General features: G+C 40.4%; 1 protein-coding gene across 1 annotated transcript in view; it reads right to left on the bottom strand.

The window, feature by feature from the left end:
- The window catches only part of LOC147726106 (uncharacterized), a 164,213-nt gene that overhangs the window by 76,600 nt on the left and 67,780 nt on the right, over positions 1 to 19,833 (bottom strand). The window contains exon 2 of the mRNA XM_086960211.1: positions 3,505 to 3,591. Within this exon, the coding sequence (XP_086816337.1) occupies positions 3,505 to 3,550 (46 nt within the window). The 5' untranslated portion in view covers positions 3,551 to 3,591. The remainder of the gene's footprint in view (positions 1 to 3,504; positions 3,592 to 19,833) is intronic.

Raw genomic sequence — 19,833 nt, forward strand, 5'->3', positions numbered from 1 at the left:
GGGACAGAGTATCCCTCTTTTGCTTTTGCGCAAAGTCTTGTTGCTCTTAATACTGGTCTCTTCTGGTGTCCTCTTCAATGCAGTTGAGTCAGATCCGAGATGCTGGTATCGGGGGTCCCTTAAATCCTAGATTTAGGGGAGTTTATGGGTATAGGAGCCGGTGGCCAATGGGCTGCTGGTCCCTGCAGCCAATCTGCACTTGAGATGACTTGGGCGGTAGAAGTATTCCTCAGGTCAACAGACCAGGTGGCTTAATCTAGAGGTGCGGCTAATCTACTGGGGGTGTTCACCTCCTGGAAACGTAATTTTGCCTCCTGCCTGGGTAAAAATGTGCCTGGGTCATAGGGAGGGCTGTTTACTCCTCTCAAAGACAGCCTGGATGCATTTCAGAGGCGGTGCAGCTTTTAAAGTTCACCATTTTGATGCCTGGCAGGAGGTCAGAACCTGTCTTGGTGGCACAGAGCAGGTGGGGCAACCAGGTGGGCAACCTCTAAGGTGTCCATCTGGGTGCATGCCACATCGCCTTGGTGCGAGAATCATTTCATGGGGGAGAAGGCACTTTGTTTTCTACCAAACTGAACATATTTAGGCAGTACCATAAGACGATACCAACCCCGGGTCTACCGGATGCAAGTCCATGTTATCCTATGGACCGCCAATCACTTATAGTGTAATTTAAAGGTAAAGGCCACAATGGGGCACTTGCATGTCCACACCTTGAATATAAGTCACCCTGCCTCCTGGGCTCAGGATGCCTTTCTTATGGGTGACTAACATACATTAAAAGCAGTTCATTGACTTTGCCAATATAGTGAGGGCAAAGTAAAAAAGGAGCAGTTTACACTGTCCCTGCTGCCTGAAATGGCAGGCCTGCTGTTATTAGTTTACTTGGGTCACTCAGGGGGCACAAACAGTGTTGCAACCCCTTGAGACCCTTTTGCCAACCATGTCCTCGGTATCACTAGTACCATATACCAGGGACTTATAAGGGGGGGTAAAGTCCTTATAATTTGGAAATGCTAATTCACACATAACAATTTGGGGAGAGAGCACTGGCACTGGGGCCTGGGCAGAAGGCTCCAATGTACTTCCAGAGTCATAACTATCAGTATTGGAGCAAAAGGTGGGGGTGGGCATCCAAAAAGGGCGCTTTGCTTCAAGACAACTTGCTATGCAGTACTAAATCAAACAGAGACAGCAGGATTGCACCATATTTGCTAAAATATGGTACATTCCTGCACTGTTTGTGCACACTGCATCACAATGTGTGCTGCCTAGAGCCAACATAGGCATGCTTGCACCATGGGGCAAGGATGGGCACCTACATTACAGGCAGGATTGTTTTTGTACAGGAAAGGAGACATTCCTGCACAAAAATACCTGTGGACATATTTTCCTCTTTCTATGTGTGCTGCTAAATGCAGCACTTGTAGAAAGAGGAAAAAAATAAGGAGAAATTAACATATTTCTTCTAGTTATGCCTCTGTTCGTCTGATGCACCATTTTGACGCATTCCTAAGTTTACTATTCTTAGTGAATATAGGAATTAACTAAAATCCACCCATGGAATTCCTTCCCAATCCAGAAAAATGCAAGGCAGCATCTTGCACTGCCTTGTGTAACTCTATATTTACTTAGCCATGCTGAGCCACGCAAGGTGGCCTTGCGTGGCTTAGGAAATCTGACTTAAGGGTTTGGAGTCATGGGGGATGATGTTCATGCTTCTCTGCAAAGGGCTGCACTTACTCCTGTTCCAGAGTAGGAAAGAGAAGAGATGACTTTCAAACTTGGAGAAGATGGCATTTTGTTGTAGACGAATCTAGGGCTCTAGTGTACTTTTCCCGATTCATGCCCTTATATAGGTATAGCTCATCATATCCTTATATAGGCATCAGAATCATAACCATATTTAGACACAGCCAATGTAGTGGCATGGCTATTTCCACAGATTCCTAGAAATCACAACGAGTTCTTGGAGAGACCAAACCTCCAGCAGTCCGGGACTTTCCCCTGCTTCTGTATTGATTTGTCCTAGAACTCCTGGAGTACTAAAAGAACTGCAAGTTCTTAGTGACGTATTATGTCTAATCTTACGTCAAACTCTGCACCTTCCAGGTATAAATATACCAGCATCTGCCCCAGCAAAACACACAGTGGTTTAGAGCAGATCGACAAACTACTAGCCCGACGCCCTGCTGTAGCGAGTGCCAAAGGAAGCCGACCCTCCAGCTGACGCACTGAGAGAGACGCTGTCTTTTCTCTTGCCGAGAAATCCAGCTCCGGTGTTTCCAGGCTACCCTTGTGGGTTATTGGGAGATCGAGTCCTTAGAGAGAGATACAAGACCTCCTACATTCTATAAACAACGTACGGAGCTGATTAGACCCTTAGAGAATTCTTGGATAGATTCTTGGCAGAAACTATTTAACTCAAACTAAATCTCACTTACTCCTTCCCATGTACTAGGCTTAGGTTAGGTATACCGGGGTAGGCGTATCTTAGAAGCACCAGTTGAGTACGTTTTAGTCATCTTTTATCATTGTACGTATTTTATCCATTTTAAGTATCTTATGGCTTAGAAACGATATAAATGCTTTCACAGTATTATTTCATAATACTCTTTTTACTGTACGCACTTTACTTTATGACAAGTATTGCAATTGTAGCAAATTCACTTCTCTTGCATGAGAAAGAAGACTGCTCAATAAATAACCTTTTTATTGAAAACACCCGTCTCTCTATTTCTCTGCACTTCTGGTGAAACTAAGCATGCATGATTGACTGAGTGAAATAGCCATCTATTGTTTCTGCGACTCTGGAGATATGTTCCTTATTCTTGGGGAACAAAGTTGTCATGTTATATGGTTGTCAGAAAATAATCCCTTCTTGTGTATTCGAGAAAGTTTCTAGTGACCTCTGAGCTAGCTGGCATTCACATATAAAGTCTAACATATTCAATAGAGACCTAGTCGACTTCAGTATTACGTCTAAACTATCGTTTATGTTATTCCAATGCGCAGAGCCTATTGGGAAAATAGGAACTACACTACAGTTTTAGAATGGAGAAAACAAACAAATGGGAAAATATGCATTTGCGTATCAGGTTGGATTTCTCCAGTGTATAAATCAACACTGTGCACACATGCTTGGAAAATGCCAGCCTAGGGAGTATGTCATATGAAGTACACAATAAGAAACGCGGACATGCCTGTCTGATGCAGCATTCCAGTTGTGCTGCTAGACATAATGGTGCAATGGAAAATAAGTCTGAAAGTCTGTACAAGTGGAGCAATGCATTTCTAAATATACTTTTTTTTTATTTACCCAGTTTATTCACCACTGATCATTCAAACTCTCTATAATCAACGAAATTCTTTTAAATCATTAAAACTTCTTTTTATAAGGTTGTTTAAATGATAAAGTACCTGCTGTTTAATTCCCCTTGGTGAGTCCTCATTGTGTACCTATGCACATTTGTGTAACACCTGACATGGGAAGTCACTGACCTGTGATCGCCGTTAGAAGAAAAGAGCAGAGCCATGTGGAATCCATGCCTTTGCTTTGTTTCACTCAGCTCCAGGGAATCCTGACTCCTGAAAAACATTAAAAAATGATTGCAGTCGACGATGTCTCAAGCAATGGAATCTAGGAGGAAGTTTGAACTGCTTGGAAACTATAGTACAGCACTATGAATATTTTTATTTTAGTGCAGTGTGCCAAAATTCAGTGACTAGATCAGCTGATTTTGAATGTGATAAAAACTAGAGGAGAGTTTCTACTTCCTTTCTGCTAAAATGCAAATGTTTCGTGCTCATATACTGCTATAATGCATCAACGCATGCACACATATTCAATCTGGAATATTTCATAATGATAGTATATTTATAATATATTATTATTTATATATATTTCTGTAAGCCTCTATATTTACAAATGTGTTCACTAAAAAAACAAATGTAAAAGAGATGTTATAGTTAAGTGAAAATATTAGTTTAAACGTAACATTTTACACTAAACAACACTGAAATACATCAGGTATAGGTTACTGAAGTAAATATAACTTGCACCCTCCCCATGCACACTGTCTTCATCATTTCAAATGTTATCAGAGATGTGATCTATGATGTCATAGAACATATCATGAGTGATAAATATTCCAGATCATAAGTAGAGCCCAGTGAAGGCATGGTAAAGCCCTGCGTCCAAACCCCATGCAGGCAGCCAACCCCTCCCCATCTGCCATGCATGGCTGTGTCTGTTAATGGGGGCCACAACATTTCCCTTAATTTCTCTGCAGGTCAATCAGGGATCAAGAGCCTGTGGGACTTACAGAAGCTTCTTGCTACTGTGAGAGTGAGGAAACTAACTGGAAAATAAGCCCTCTCAGCCAATCAGATAGTTCTTTTGTTTGAAATTGCGTACCCCCACATGAGTTGTGCGAACATACTTGTTTAGAAAATTATCTATGCATTTTTAGCCTTAATTTTGCAAAAACTATGGAATGGATTTGCAACAAATCATGCTTTCTGGGTAAAATGATCTAGCTTTCTGCCAATTGTGATGTAATCCTGTACAGACATTTTAGTTGTAGCAGAATCAAAAATTCTCAATGGAAATTGTATTAGGAAAGTGTGTTTTGGGACCCCAATTGGCTGGATTTCTGCTTGAAAGATCACTCCGGAACTTTCAAGGAAGGAGCTGAGGTGGATTAATCTCTTTAGGAAAGTTTCATCAAGATTTGCCAAATGGTGTCAAAATCATTAGCAAAACTAAAAACTAATTTCCGATAGTATCCCAGTCATTAATATAATTACACAGTCATCACTGTGGAAAATACATAAATATAAATATACCAGTTGAATGGATGTGAAGCATGGCAAGGGAATGCACAGGGACACTGTTTCCTTTGCGACGGGATTTGGAAAGAATACAGGCGCTGCAGGAGATTAATCAGTGCATGGAAAGCATGGAAAATGAAATGGAAAGTCTGCAGTGTCTACACAAAAAATACATTAACATGGAAAACAGAATTGTACACTTTAACGAAATAAAATAAAATACAACTGTACTACTTTCCTAATGCATTCTGGACATTGAAGTATATCAAGACTACGTAGTGACGCTGTGGTCTTGAAATCAAAAGACAAACAATTGATGGATGGAATGCAGAACAAATCAAAACATTCACCCCCAGTCAAGAGATCTGGGTTAAATCCATCATTCTTTTGCTCACCATGGCACCACAGTTTAGTCCTGGCCATATGCAAATCAGTCTTGACACTATGCCTCATGGGAACAGCCCAGCCTGAACTGCCAAACCAGGTCCTCCCTGGAATGTTAACAAGAATCCAAGGACGAGTTTCGGGGTTTCACCCCTCTTCAGCCAGGATAACTTGATTCCAGTGGCACAGTGAGCAAGGACCCACGTCTGGGCATACCTGGCGCACTTAGGGCGAGAAAGCAAAAGACACAAAATTGATGGACGGGGGTGAATGTATGACATTGTTCTGCATTCTGTCCATCAATTGTTCTTTTTGCATTTGTCACCCAAGTGCTACAGGTATGCTCAGACGCGCGTTTTGTGATCTCCATGCCACTGGAGTCAACCTATCCTGGCTGATGAGGGCTGAAAGCACGAAACCGGTCCTAGGATGCTTGTTTCCAGTCCAGAGAGGACCTGGCCTGGCAGTTTGGGCTGGACTGTTCCCATTGGGCGCAGGGTCAAGACTTATCCCCGTATGGCTGGGTCCAAACCGGAATGGCATGGTGAGCAAAAAAACAATGGATTTAGGCCCAGATCTCTGTACTGGAGTGAATGTATGACATTGTTCTGAATTCTGTCCATCCATTGTTCTTTTTGCATTTGTCACCCCGAGTGGGACTGATAGGCTCAGAAGTGAGTCCCGTGCTCTCCATGCCACTGGAGTCAAGCTATCCTGGCTGATGAGGGCTAAAAGCCCAATACCGGTACAATGATACTTGTTTCCAGTCCAGGTAGGACCTGGACTGGCAGTTCGGGCTGGACTGTTCTATTGGGGGCAGGGTCAAGACTGATTTGCATATGGCTGGGTCCAAACTGGAATGGCATGGTGAGCAAAAAAACGAAGGATTTAGGCCCTGATATCTGCACAGGGGTGAATGTATGACATTGTTCTGCATTCTGTCCATCAATTGTTCTTTTTGCATGTGTCACCCCGAGTGGGACGGGTATGCTCAGATGTGAGTCCAGTGCTCTCCATGCCACTGGAGTCAAGCTATCCTGGCTGATGAGGGCTGCTTGTTTACAATCCAGGGAGGACCTGACCTGGCAGTTCAAGCTGGACTGTTCCCATTGGGCGCAGGGTCAAGCCTGATTTTCATATGGCCGGGTCCAAACTGGAATGGCATGGTGAGCAAAAAAACCATGGATTTAGGCCCAGATCTCTGTACTGGGGTAAATGTATGACATTGTTCTGTATTCTGTCCATCAATGGTTACTTTTGCATTTGTTATTCCGAGTGGGACGGGTATGCTCAGGCACGAGTCCAGTGGTCGCCATGCCACTGGAGTCAATCTATCCTGGCAGATGAGGGCTGAAAGCCCGAAACAAGTCCTAGGATGCTTGTTTCCAGTCCATGGAGGACCTGGCCTGGCAGTTCGGGCTGGATTGTTGACATTGGGTGCATGGTCAATACTGATTTGCATATGGCTGGGTCCAAACTGGAATGGCATGGTGAGCAAAAAAAGATGGATTTAAGCCCAGATCTCTGTACTGGGTTGAATGTATGACATTGTTCTGCATTCTGTCCATCAATTTTTCTTTTCAGTTTCCAGTTGTTTTGAAAGGGCAGGGCAGATAACAATCCTTTGGTTAGGTCCTAATGGTCAAGATGGCTCACCTGTGAACAAGGCTCAACTAGAGCCGAAGAGTGCCAGGACGGAACAGCTCAAAAGAAAGCTGCCATTCTGGTACTACATCATAAATCTATAAGGCGTTTACCTATAGTATAAGGTAGTACCTCCAAAGCACTTGAATGTAACATAAGCATATAAATATGTAACAAGTCTATGCTTCAATTTGCACTGCTGGTTAAACTGCCTGGGTGAATTTGTATGTGTTAGGGGTGAATTTACAACCCCCTTGTGCCTCTTTTACACATCTGTTGCGTCACTTTTGTGATGCAGCGGTGGTGCAAAAGATGTGCCATGTTGTGTGGTATTTACAATGTGATGCATATGGAAGGTGCATCACATTGTAAAGCCCTGCACCAGAAGGAGGCTTTCCTGGGCAGGGAGGGGAGTGGGAGTGTTCTGGCACAGGAAAGCCTCCTAAAAGTGACTGAGTGAAAGCTTTAAGATTTCATTCAATCACTTTTAGGATTATGCTGCATCAAAACCCTGCATCTGCTTGAAACAGGTGTAAGGATTGATACAGCATTGTAAGCATAGGGCCCCAAGAGCATTGCTGGAGCTGCTTTGTGCTTGCAACGCAAATCAAGCAATGCGCCACCTTCACAACACAAATACATCACATATCTGTGCCGTTTTTGCCCCATAATACACCACATTGTAAATACGGTGCATCCATTGCGGTGATGTCACAGTGCACAATAACTGGCAAATCTCTGGGGATGTACCACTTATTGTACATCTGCTGATTACTGTTTGAATGTAGTGAATGTATTACTACACACTGATCAATGAGTCACAAGAAAACGATACCAGGAAAGATAGAGTGTTTAGTGGAACTTTAAGGATAATGACTGGGAATTGAACATATAAAAGGTACATTTGCAGGTGCATAGAATAGTGCATGCATAGTCTATAAGAGTTTGAAGCAGTTCATGCCCTAAGGCCCACTTTGGCCCACTTTGGATAATGGGTACTAGCTGAATGATTACAATTCTGCAAGGAGAGTGTGTGGCTGAATGTATAGCAGCTTTACTTTTACAACAGTGTATAGATAAGCACATAGTGCTGTATGGTTCACTACAATACTGAAACAGTAGTGTAACAGTGTTTGGTGAAAGTGTAGTGATACAGACTGGGCAATTGAAGGTATGCAAGGCAAGTTTTCCAGTGTATAGAACAGTGAATGCATAGTCTATAGGGATTTGAAGCAGTCCATGCCGCAAGGCCTACTTTGGTGCATGACTCCTTGGAAACCGACTGAAAGCTTACACTTCTACAAAGAGATTGTCTACCTGAATATATAGCTCCCTCACTTTTAAAACAGTTCATACATAAGAACATACTGATGTATAACTCACTACAATACTAAAATAGCAGTAGCAAAATGTTTGGAGGAAGTGTCAGGATACAGACTGGGCATGTCAAACTTTAAAAGCCAGGGACCTCATTTATGAGGATGTGCGTCACTTTTACGCCACTGGTGCGTCACTTTTTGTGACGCATCAGTGGCGTAAAAAATGCAACTTGTTGAGCCATATTTACAAAGTGACACATCTAGGTAGATGCGTCACTTTGTAAACCCCTGCGCCACATTATACTTGCGCCAGGTATAATGTATGCAAGGGGGGCGTATTGACGCAAGGAAGGGTCGTAGAAGTGACGCAGTGAAATCTATGAGATTTCACTGCGTCACTTTTAGGACGCCGTTGCGTCAAAATCTTGCGCCTGCCTCACAGCAGGTGTAAGACTGACGCAGGCTCTTTCACATGGGGCTTGCCCCATGTGAAAGTACGCATTGTTGGAGTTGCTTCACTTTTGTGACACACTCCAGCAATGCGTCACTTTTGCACCCATGGCCTAAGGCCTATCTTGCTCCATAATTACTTGGGTACTGACTGCATGATTACAGTTCTGCAAAGAGACTGCATGACTGAATTTATAAGAGCTTCATTTTTAGCACAGTGCATAGATAAGGACATTCTGCTGAATACCTCAGTACAATACTGAATCAGCAATCACAGAGTGTTTGTTGGAATTGTAAGGATACAGACTGGGGAATTGAAGGTATAAAAGACAAGTCTACCGGTGCATAAAAGACTGCATGCAAAGTGTATAGCAGTTTGAAGCAGTCTATGACCTAAACCCTATTTTAATGCATGAGTACTTAGATACTGAGTGGATGATTACAGTTCTGCAAAGAAAGTGCCTGACTGAATTTATAACAGCTTCAGTTTTACCACAGTACATATATAAGGAAATACTGCTGAATGGCTCACTACAATATTGAAACAGTAGAGTGAGAGTGATTGGTGAAAGTCTAAGGATACAGACTGGGGAATTGAAGGTATAAAAAACAAGTTTGCAGGTACATACAAGACTGCATGCATAGTCTATATCGCACCCCATCTCCGAGACGTCATCAACTGCTCCCTCAACTCCGCCACATTCCCAGAAAGATGGAAACACGCCAAACTCAGCGCCCTTCTGAAGAAACCCACAGCTGACCCAACCAAACTCAAAAACTACCGCCCCATCTCGCTCCTCCCATTCCCTGCCAAAGTCATTGAGAAAGCCATCAACAATCAGCTCGCCGCCTTCCTCGAAACCAACAAATCACTCCTCACAGTCTGGCTTCTGAGCCAAACACAGCACCGAGACCGCCCTCATTGCAGCAACAGACGACATTCGAACACTACTGGACAACGGAGACACAGTCGCCCTCATCCTCCTTGAACTCTCTGCAGCCTTCGACACAGTCTGCCATAGCACCCTGATACAACGACTCAGAAACATCGGAATTCAAGGAAAAGCATTGGACTGGATCATCTCGTTCCTCGCTGGAAGGACTCAGAGAGTCCACCTCCCCCCTTTTAAGTCAGAGGCCACCTAAGTCATCTGCGGCATCCCGCAAGGATCATCACTCAGCCCCACCCTCTTCAACGTCTACATGAGCCCCCTCGCAACCATCGCACGTCAACACAACCTCAACATCATCTCCTACGCTGAAGACACTCAGCTGATCCTCTCACTCACCAAAGACCCAATCACCACCAAAACCAACCTACATGAAGGGATGAAAGAAGTAGCCGAGTGGATGAAGCGCAGCCGTCTGAAACTGAACTCGGACAAAACGGAAGTCCTCATCTTAGGTGCATCCCCTTCCGCCTGGGAGGAATCTTGGTGGCCAACGGCCCTAGGAAAAGCCTCCATACCGACGGACCACGCACGGAACCTGGGCATCATCCTGGACTCCTCACTCTCGATGACCAGACAAGTCAACGCAGTCTCATCATCATGCTTCAACATCCTACGCATGCTCAAAAAAAATTTCGCTGGATCCCCACCGAAACAAGAAAAACGGTCTTCCACGCACTGGTTACAAGCCGTCTGGACTACGGAAACACCCTTTACGCAGGTACCACCGCAAAACTGCAGAAAAAAACTCCAACGCATCCAAAATGCTTCAGCCAGACTCATACTGGACATCCCCCGCACAGACCACATTTTCGTTCACCTGAAAGACCTTCACTGGCTCCCCGTCAACAAGAGGATAACGTTCCGTCTCCTCACCCACTCACACAAAGCTCTATACGAACTTGGACCTGATTGTCTCAACACGCGCCTTTCCTTTTACACCCCCGCCCGCCAGCTGCGTTCGTCCAACGAAGCCCTCGCCGCTGTTCCGTGCATCCACAAAGCCACCATGGGGGGATGATCCTTCTCCTACTTAGCGGCCAAAACCTGGAATTCCCTTCCCATCCACCTCCGCCTTACTCAAAACCACCTAGCCTTCAGAAAACAGCTGAAAACCTGGGTATTCGATAAGTAAACCCCCCCCTTCTTCAAGCGCCTTGAGACCCTCTGGGTATGTAGTGCGCTATATAAATTCTGACTTGACTTGACTTGACATGGCCTAAGGCCTACTTTGCTTCATGATTACTTGGGTACTGACTGGATAATTACAGTTCTGCGAGGAGCGTGTCTGACTGAATTTAAAAGAGTTTCACTTTATGCATAGTGCATAGATAAGGATATTCTGCTTAAAAGCTCAATACAATACTGAATCAGCAATCACAGAGAGTTTGCTCGAAGTGTAAGGATATAGACTGGGAAATAGAAGCTATAACAGACAAGTTTGCCGGTGCATTGAAGAGTGCAGGCATAGTCTATAAGGGTATGAAGCAGTCCATTCTCTAAGTCCCACTTTGCACCATGAGTACTTGAGTACTAGCTGAATGATTACAATTCTGCAAGGAGAGTTTCTGTTTCCCTATTGTATTATTGATTTTCCATACTGAATTTCTTTTGTTGTAGATCCTTGTACAAAAACATAAACACTTAATTTTATCATTTTTCCTAATACAGAACAGAAAACTAGCTTCATCAACTTTTTTGCCCTTTAAAAAATATTATACAAATACCATTCTCAACTACTTTATAAGATTATATAAATATAATTATTTATATGAATGTTCAGTTTTTAAAGTTTATTACATTTTCGAACCAGTCACTCCTTATCACTATAGGAAAAAACCCAGGCTGTTGCAATAAAATGCAGTACTATAAAAAGTAAAATATGTCTATTCAATCAATCAATGAATCAGTCAGATTTATATAGCGCGCTACTCACCCGCTAGGGTCTCAAGGCGCTGGGGGGAGGGGTCCGTTACTGCTCGAAAAGCCAGGTCTTGGGTTGCTTCCTGAAGGAAAGATGGTCCTGGGTCAGCCATAGGTGGATGGGGGGGGAGTTTCATGTCTTGGCCGCCAGGTAGGAGAAGGATCTTCCTCCGGCGGTGGCTCTGCGAATGCTTGGTACGGTGGCGAGGGCGAGGCTGGTCGATCGCAGCTGGTGAGTGGTCGTGTAGAAAGTGAGGCGGTTGTTGAGGTATTTGGGGCCCATGTCGTGGAGAGCCTTGTGTGCGTGGGTGAGGAGCCTGAACGTGATCCTCTTGCTGATGGGGAGCCAGTGCAGGTCTCTCAGATGGGCGGAGATGTGGTTGTGGCGGGGGATGTCCAGGACGAGTCTTGCGGAGGCGTTCTGTATGCGCTGGAGTTTTTTCTGTAGGTTGGCTGTGGTTCCAGCGTAGAGGGTGATCACCTTACCTGTTCCAAACTAGTAGATGTGTTGTAGTAAAATGCAAAGAATACTGGTACACTCAGTATATCTATATTACCTTTTTCAAATGTATATAAAAGATACAAACCATCATTGCACACTTATGTACTCCATCCATGTTTTGTTATTTCAGCTCTGTAGAAGCACATTCCATCGACCATTTTTAACCGTTATTTATACTTACCTTACACATACTAAATAAAAAAAAATATATATATATATATATTATAAAATTAGCATCTGTGGAAGACAAAAAAAATACAGTTACAATATATCTTTTACAGCACAAACTAATTTGTAAAGCATTTCATTTGCCTTTTTTGTTATTCTCAGAAAATATTGAATTTCACTATAAGCAGTGCGTTCAATAATACTCATCACATAACAGCGGGCAAAAAAAAGACAATCAATAAGATTATCTTAAAAAAAACATTCAATATTCTCAATAAAAATCTAAAAAATAGAAATAAAACATATGTTAAATGTTTTTTTCCAACAGCAATTTCTTACGTAACTATGAGATATGTCAAACAATCTTAAATTAACAAAACACTATCATTAATTTTCATACACTGCAAATATATGCTGACAAAATATACCACAAATAGTCCTTAATGGTTTTACATACTTTTCCTCATGGCCAAATATTATATCTAAATTTCATAGCTTGGAAGTTCTTCAATACTTATCCTCAGCATCCGTCTCCCACCTTTCTGATCCAAAACCAGCGACATCATTTTCAACGTCCCCCACGGCTCATCCCTCAACTTGACGCTATTCAACATCTACATAGCACCCTCACACAAGTGGCCCACCATCACAACCTAAACATTATCTGCTAAGACAACAACACCCAACTCATCTTCTCCCTCAGCAAGGAGCCACATAACACTGAAAGACGTCACCAACTGTATAAGGATCAACTCTCCAAAACTCAACTCGGACAAACACCTACAACGACTACAACGCGTCCAAAACACTTCTGCCCGACTGATCATCAATGTCCCCTGCTGCAGCCACATCACCCACCACCTGCGAGATCTAGACTGGCTTCACGTAAACAAGAGAATCACCATCAAGCTCCTCGCCCTCACTTACAAATTAGGCTACAACATCAGACCAACCTACCTTAATAGCAGTATTCCTGAAAGGCGAAATTTTGTTCCTAAAATTTTGGCTTTAAAAATATTAGGTAAGACTTTGGTAACTCTTTAGGCAAACATTGCTTAAAAACCAATTGACTATCATTACAATGTATCCAACCTTTCAGACATTTTAAATGAACAGTGTAATGTCCAGATGTTGTAGAAGGTCCATCATAAAAAATAATTTCAACAGCTACAGAAGTTCTTCCTGATATTGATACTTGAGTAGCTACAACATTTGTAATTAAAGTTTCCAATTTCCTTCCATCAGCTCTACAACGTTGCAGCATTAAAATGACATACTGTCCATATCTTTGTATAAATAATGTTGATGACATTTCTTATTTACATTGGCTACACTCAATGTTTTGACTTGCTCCCCTAACTAGATTGTTAAAAGACACTGATTCACAGTCAGTTAAAGTCAAATATATGAATCTTTCAGTGTCTATCTTAGTGGTACATGTAAACAAACAATTTTTACAGTCATGTTGCCATTTATAAGAAAGGCCAAAAAGGTGTTCAATATCTATACCTTCATCTTCCAATACAACAAGCATAAACAATAAAAATTCCTGACAATCTTGCTGAATATTCTGCATAAATTGAGTAGAACCAGAACACATGTCCAAAACATTTCGAATATAAGAAACACTTTGTATTTTACTTTTATCACTACTACATTTCTCATGAACAGAATACAACAACAAACAGAATCTTTCTTCACGATTTTCAACAATTTGCTGTTGCAAACTTTCAGGAAAAAAACAACATTAACAACTACATTAGCATAGCAGTTGACACGGGAACTATTTTCAAACTGATAACCAAAATTCTCTTCAACACTGTCCTTTTTCTTTTTGCTTGCAATTACAACTTCATCTTGTTTTTTTTCTTTCTCTACAGCTTCACTACAGATATTCTCAAATATTATTTTTCTACCTACCACATGCTTTTCAGATATTTGATATTGACCTAAATTGGGTGCATATTCTCTTCTTAACCTATTATACTCTTTCACACAATTTGCATCCGCACTAACCTTTGTCTCATCAAAATCAATCAAGTACAATCCAGATAAAGTTCTCACTCGAGAAAAAGCAACATATGCCACACCCTCTTTAAACACTTCCAATATTCACGAAACACTATCTACACTTAAACTTTGAGATTTATGAATGGTCACCGCATACGCCAAAGAAATAGGAAACTGTTTTCTGCATACATACAAATCTTCTACAAGCAAAAACCGAGCTGAACAACAACTAAATTGTTGTACTTCTGCAATTTCATCAAATTTGATTTTCAAAAATTCAATACCATCTCTATTTACATAATTAACAAAACAACAATTTTGCCCATTTCTCCATTACTAAACCTTTTATGTCATAAAATTACCCAACAGTGTACACATGCTTATAAATTCTTTTCTAAAGCAGCAGTTTTACTTATCGATTTCTCTAAAGAATCCAATTTCCTCTTCAACTTTTCAAACAAAATAATAGTGATTCCTTCATGTTATATTTTTATCAATAGCTTCCAATTTCACAATTTCCTCCTTTTCCAACTTTAAAATGTCTTCATTAAATATAGAACATTCATGCAGTGTTGGCATTAAGCAGATTACAGATTTGTTTTCTGCAAATCTCATATATATTTTCTCAGGAACAATATTTTCATTTGGAAACAAATTGGAAAGTAATCGTCTCTGTAAAGCTTCTTTGCCATGTTTAGTCACTTTTCCAAATCTTATATCTTGAAGAATAGTTCCATAATCAGCATCATTTGCCTGTCGCATATTTGTAATAAGTTCCTTATACTCAAAATATGACCAAATGTTACCATTTCCAATGCTCCCCAAAGACTTTCTGGTATCTTCATGCACCAATGTTTTAAACACTGGTTGTCCTTTTACAGGAGAAAGTTGTAGTAGATCGACAAAAAGAATGACGTGTTTTCCTCCAAACAACACGTCACACTCTGTTTTATGAATTTGCTGCATTCTTAAATGCACAAAGGCAAGTATTAAGTTTTATAACATGCTTACCTCATCAATAATGAGAAGTTTCATTTTCTTCAAGACTCTTGAAACTTGACAACAAGCTTCTCCAGATAGCGTGTGGTATTCCAATTTGTTGTCATGCTCTACTGGTAGCATTAATAAATGATGTATAGTAATTCCTTTAATATTGTGTGCTGCCAATCCAGTTGGAGCAGTGACAACTTTTGCCTGTTCCAGCTTGTCCACTCACGTACATTCGGATAGGTTGAAATGATGAGCAAGAGCACTCTTTCTTCTCATGAAGTAATCCATGGTCAATCTGTTCTCTCACTTGCTCATATATTTGTTTCTGCTCAACATTTAGTTGTTTTTCCAAGTTTCCTAAGTTTGGTACATCTTCTTGAGCTTGATATATTACTGTTTCCTCCTCTGCCATAGCAGTTGCTGCTTCATTTTGAACAATTGGTTGTCCTAGTGGATCCTGACTCAATGGAGCAGAAGTTTGACTGTCTTGAGAACTGTCTCTAGCAATCTCAGCTGCAATTGTAGCTTCTTGCTCAATTTCGTCGTTCAACATTTTCACATAATTAGCAGAAACAGGACACTCTATAGTATCTTTACTTGTGTTGAACGAATCTTCATAGCTCTCAAAATCTCCAAGTAATTCCAATTCTGAACGGGACGGCTTGAAAAGTTGCAAAGTTGAAAAGTTGCAAAAGAGCTCAAAAGTAAAATTGCCTTTCGTCAGGAGTTTCGCAACTCAGTTTACGGTGTTTAATCAAATGTCCTTTTCTTTGTTTCACCAAACATCCTTCAGAACCAATCACGGCATATAAACCATTATTGATGCTTTCGGTAATATTCCGTTTAAAAATATAGTTTTGCCGCACTTCATAGAGACACATGTTCTCAAGATGATGACTTCTATTTGGATAATATGTATCCAACATATTTGTTTTCACAATATCTGTACTTTCTGGCTCTTTTTCAGCTAAATATTCAATTTCTTGTACAGATTTAAGTACTCGATTTCGGGTTGCAGCAAGACCCAAATGATTCTTCTAGATTTTGGAATATAGACTTGCAGATGATAAGCGATTGGAACATTCATACGCTTCAATTTCTCGATGAGAAACTGTAACTATATAATTTCTTACTTAGATTCTTCTCGTGGAAAATCTCTTCCCACATTTCCTTCAATTCCGTCTTTTCTGATTTGGTTATGTAGGATGTTACATATCGAGCAACAGCAATGGAATTGTCCGCAACATATTGAATACCCATGTTAGCATTCCACATGGACAAAACAACTGGGTTGTAGTCATTTATGTATTTTGACTCTTCATTTCTTCTTAAGTTGTAGGTTCTTTTTGGAGACTTTCTTGTTATAGTATGTTGCAAAGATGACATAAAACTGTTCACTCTTCCTTTCGATATTACAGGACATGGAAATCCAAAACGACATTTGGTGTAGAATTTGTCCTTAGATTTGTACTTTCGACAACAGTATTTCCCACAATGATGGCTTTGGAATCGTTAGACTTGTTGTCTTAAGTCCTTATCTAATGTAGGTTTGGGTATATCACATGTAGCATATTCTTCAATAAAAGACAACACAGTATCATCTGAGTCGGTTCAAAATTTGGGAGCATCTTTTATCCATATTAGCATATGTATGTGAGGAGCACCTCTTGCTTGATACTCCTTTCTCCAAAAGAAATCCAGAAACTCTCCAATAGGAGGATTTTTTTTATTGGTGATAAAAGACATAGCTTCAAATCTATAATTGAAAAACCTGCATACATTAACTGGATCCAAAGAGAGCAATTCTCCAGGTGTCTTGTATTCAATATTTAGTATATTTGGATCTGCCTCTCAAAGATTCCTTAGCATGCATTTAAGTTCTCCATTACGACAGTACCAGTACTCATTAGTACCACGCTGACATGCCATGAGATTAATCAGCTGAGATTCCAAAACATTATCTTTCTGCTGTACTTCATCCATAAATTCCTTTGCCAAAACATTTTGCAGATGTACACCTGTTTTGAATATATGGTGTACTGCATAAGAAAGTCCAGACAAATCACTCTCAAACAAAAGATGAAACAAATACGGAATACATTGTCGAAATCTTGGATCTTCTGCATACAATCTTGATGTCCAGTATTCAGGTGCAGGAATCTGCACAAGTCGGTCATCATATCGTCCTCCTTTTCCTGTGGGAAACAACTGAGGGAAAGAATGAGCTTCCACAATTTTTTCCCATACACTAATGGAACTTCCCTTTGCGTCTTTCATTTGAAACAACTCTATAGTATTCCCCATCACTTCTTTAGAATGAAGTGGATGAACACTGTAATGTTCATAGATTTCTTCAGTTCTGGACACATCCACTTTTTCAATTTGTCAAGATGCCAGTCACTATCTTCTTATACAGTTATTTCTTCTTCTCTCACATACACATTTTCATAATGTTGATTATTTTTCACCAGATACAACGTTGCCTTTTTCACTTTCCTAACATCCAATAATTCTTGCCAGATTTTTCTACTCTTAGTAGGAACGCCATTAAAAAGAATACCTAAAGGTTCATCTTCTACATTTTCTACACCAATTAATTCAATATTTTTCTTTAAATCTAGAGGCAAATATACAACTCTTCCTTTGTAAATCTGAAGGAGGCATTTTCCATGTCTTAGGCTCCATATGAACAATAACCTGAAATGGATGCACACATTGAATAAGAATAGACTCATACGTATTTAAATCCATCAGTTCAGAAGGAATATTTACCAACTCAAGATTATTATGCACAGCTCTAGCAGGCATTTTGTTCTCATTTAATTTGTTATAACAATATTTACAAATTCGCTGATCAAAACTCAAATCAAAACAATTCTCTACCAACAAATAAGTTGCAAATTCCATCCACTCATTATTATTTTCCTATTCACGTTTTAAATACAGATCAACAGTCCTGGTCTGATTTTTATAATGAGTTCGTCGACAACAAATACAAGAATAATTTGGCCTTTCACCTGAAATCACCTTAAACTTTGTCATTTCTTGCTCAAAAATTTCTGTACTACAATGTTGTACATTTTCGTCTACATTTCCTTCTATTAATATATCAATTTCTGCACTGTCTTCCTCAGGACCAAAGTAACTAACCTGAACTTCATCACAAAGGTTCATTACATCTGATACAGATCCATGCAAAAGAGCACTGTTCAACTTTTTTATCAATAATGCTGGACTTTTTACATAATACAATTTTTTGACTAATTTCCTCATTTCAGTGTGATGTACTACTAACATCTTGAAATGATGAAAAACACTTCGACATAGTTTTTTAGAAAGACAAGACTGGGAATGACCTTGCAAACCAGTATTTTCTCTCACTCTGCACGGGTCTAGTCCTTGCAACATCTTAATCTTTTGGTTAACACTTTTCTTAGTATAGTTACGTAAGAAATTGTGTAAAAAATCAATAGATTCCTGCCGTACACTACAAATACTACTACAATTCCAAGTGTACACTGGAGCTTTAGGACGTCTCCCTAAAACTTCATCAGCTAACACCTCTTCTGCATTTCTAAGAACAATTTTCTCTTCCTCAATAGGACAACCATTTGTAACCTCATAAGCACGTCCAATGGTGTCAACTGCATGAAACAAAGCATTACTCTGAAGAAAACTCTCTTCATTAAAAAAGGCTCAGAACTTGAACTATGTCTCCATTCACCCCAAAAAACATCGGAAAAATTACTTCTATTAATTCCTCTTCTACATTTACTTTTGGCCTTTATTAAATGGTTTGACCTATCTATTGATCGAATTCTATTGATTACTAAAACAAATCATTTCTTTTTCAATTCCAAAGCTTTCTCAACTACATTTTCTATACGTTTCTCATTCTTATAAAATCCATTTTTTTTTACATTTCTTAACTTCCTTAATCAATTGTGACAAAACTTTATTATAAAACATTCTCTTTCTAATTTCCTCAAATTAATACTAGCAAAACAAAATTGATGACACTATCCCCATCTAAACGCTTCAGGGACGGCATTACACTCAATGGCACTCCCTTAGACACTGTATAGTCCTTTGATTATTTGGGTATTCGGGTCAATAACTTGATGAAGTGGAACACCCATTTGGCCAAAATGCTCCTTAACCATAAGCGGGTGTCAGGGGCAATCCTAAGAGAGCAGCATCTTTCCATCAGTAGATCAGTAGCTCCGGCCCTCATGGTCTATGATGGTAAAGCACTACCTCAGCCCTCCATGGGTCGAAACTATGGTGTTTTGAGAACATCAGTGACAAAGAGAAATCAGAAAATAAGTTCTACAGAGGTCTGGTTTCTCTTCCACCTTCTACCCCACTGATACCACTTTGCAAGGACTTTGGGAAGCATTCTATCAAAGACATTGCAAGACTATGCCCATTACTTTTCCTGGTGCATCTAAGAAGTACCCATGAGCTGGCCATCTATGCCGCTGCACTGAGTTAGATCATCAATTTAGATACAGGTAACAAGATCAAATGGATCTGTAAATTAAAACAGTTGTTAATAGAAGTTGGTTTTGGAGAAGCATGGGCCAGCAAGACTCCACCAGCCAAGAAAATTATTAAGAAAGCATATTGGGAAAGGGTGAAAGGGGAAGAGGTCCGC

Source organism: Lissotriton vulgaris, chromosome 3_1, assembly GCF_964263255.1.
Source record: "Lissotriton vulgaris chromosome 3_1, aLisVul1.2, whole genome shotgun sequence".
In the NCBI taxonomy this organism is placed as follows: domain Eukaryota; kingdom Metazoa; phylum Chordata; class Amphibia; order Caudata; family Salamandridae; genus Lissotriton; species Lissotriton vulgaris.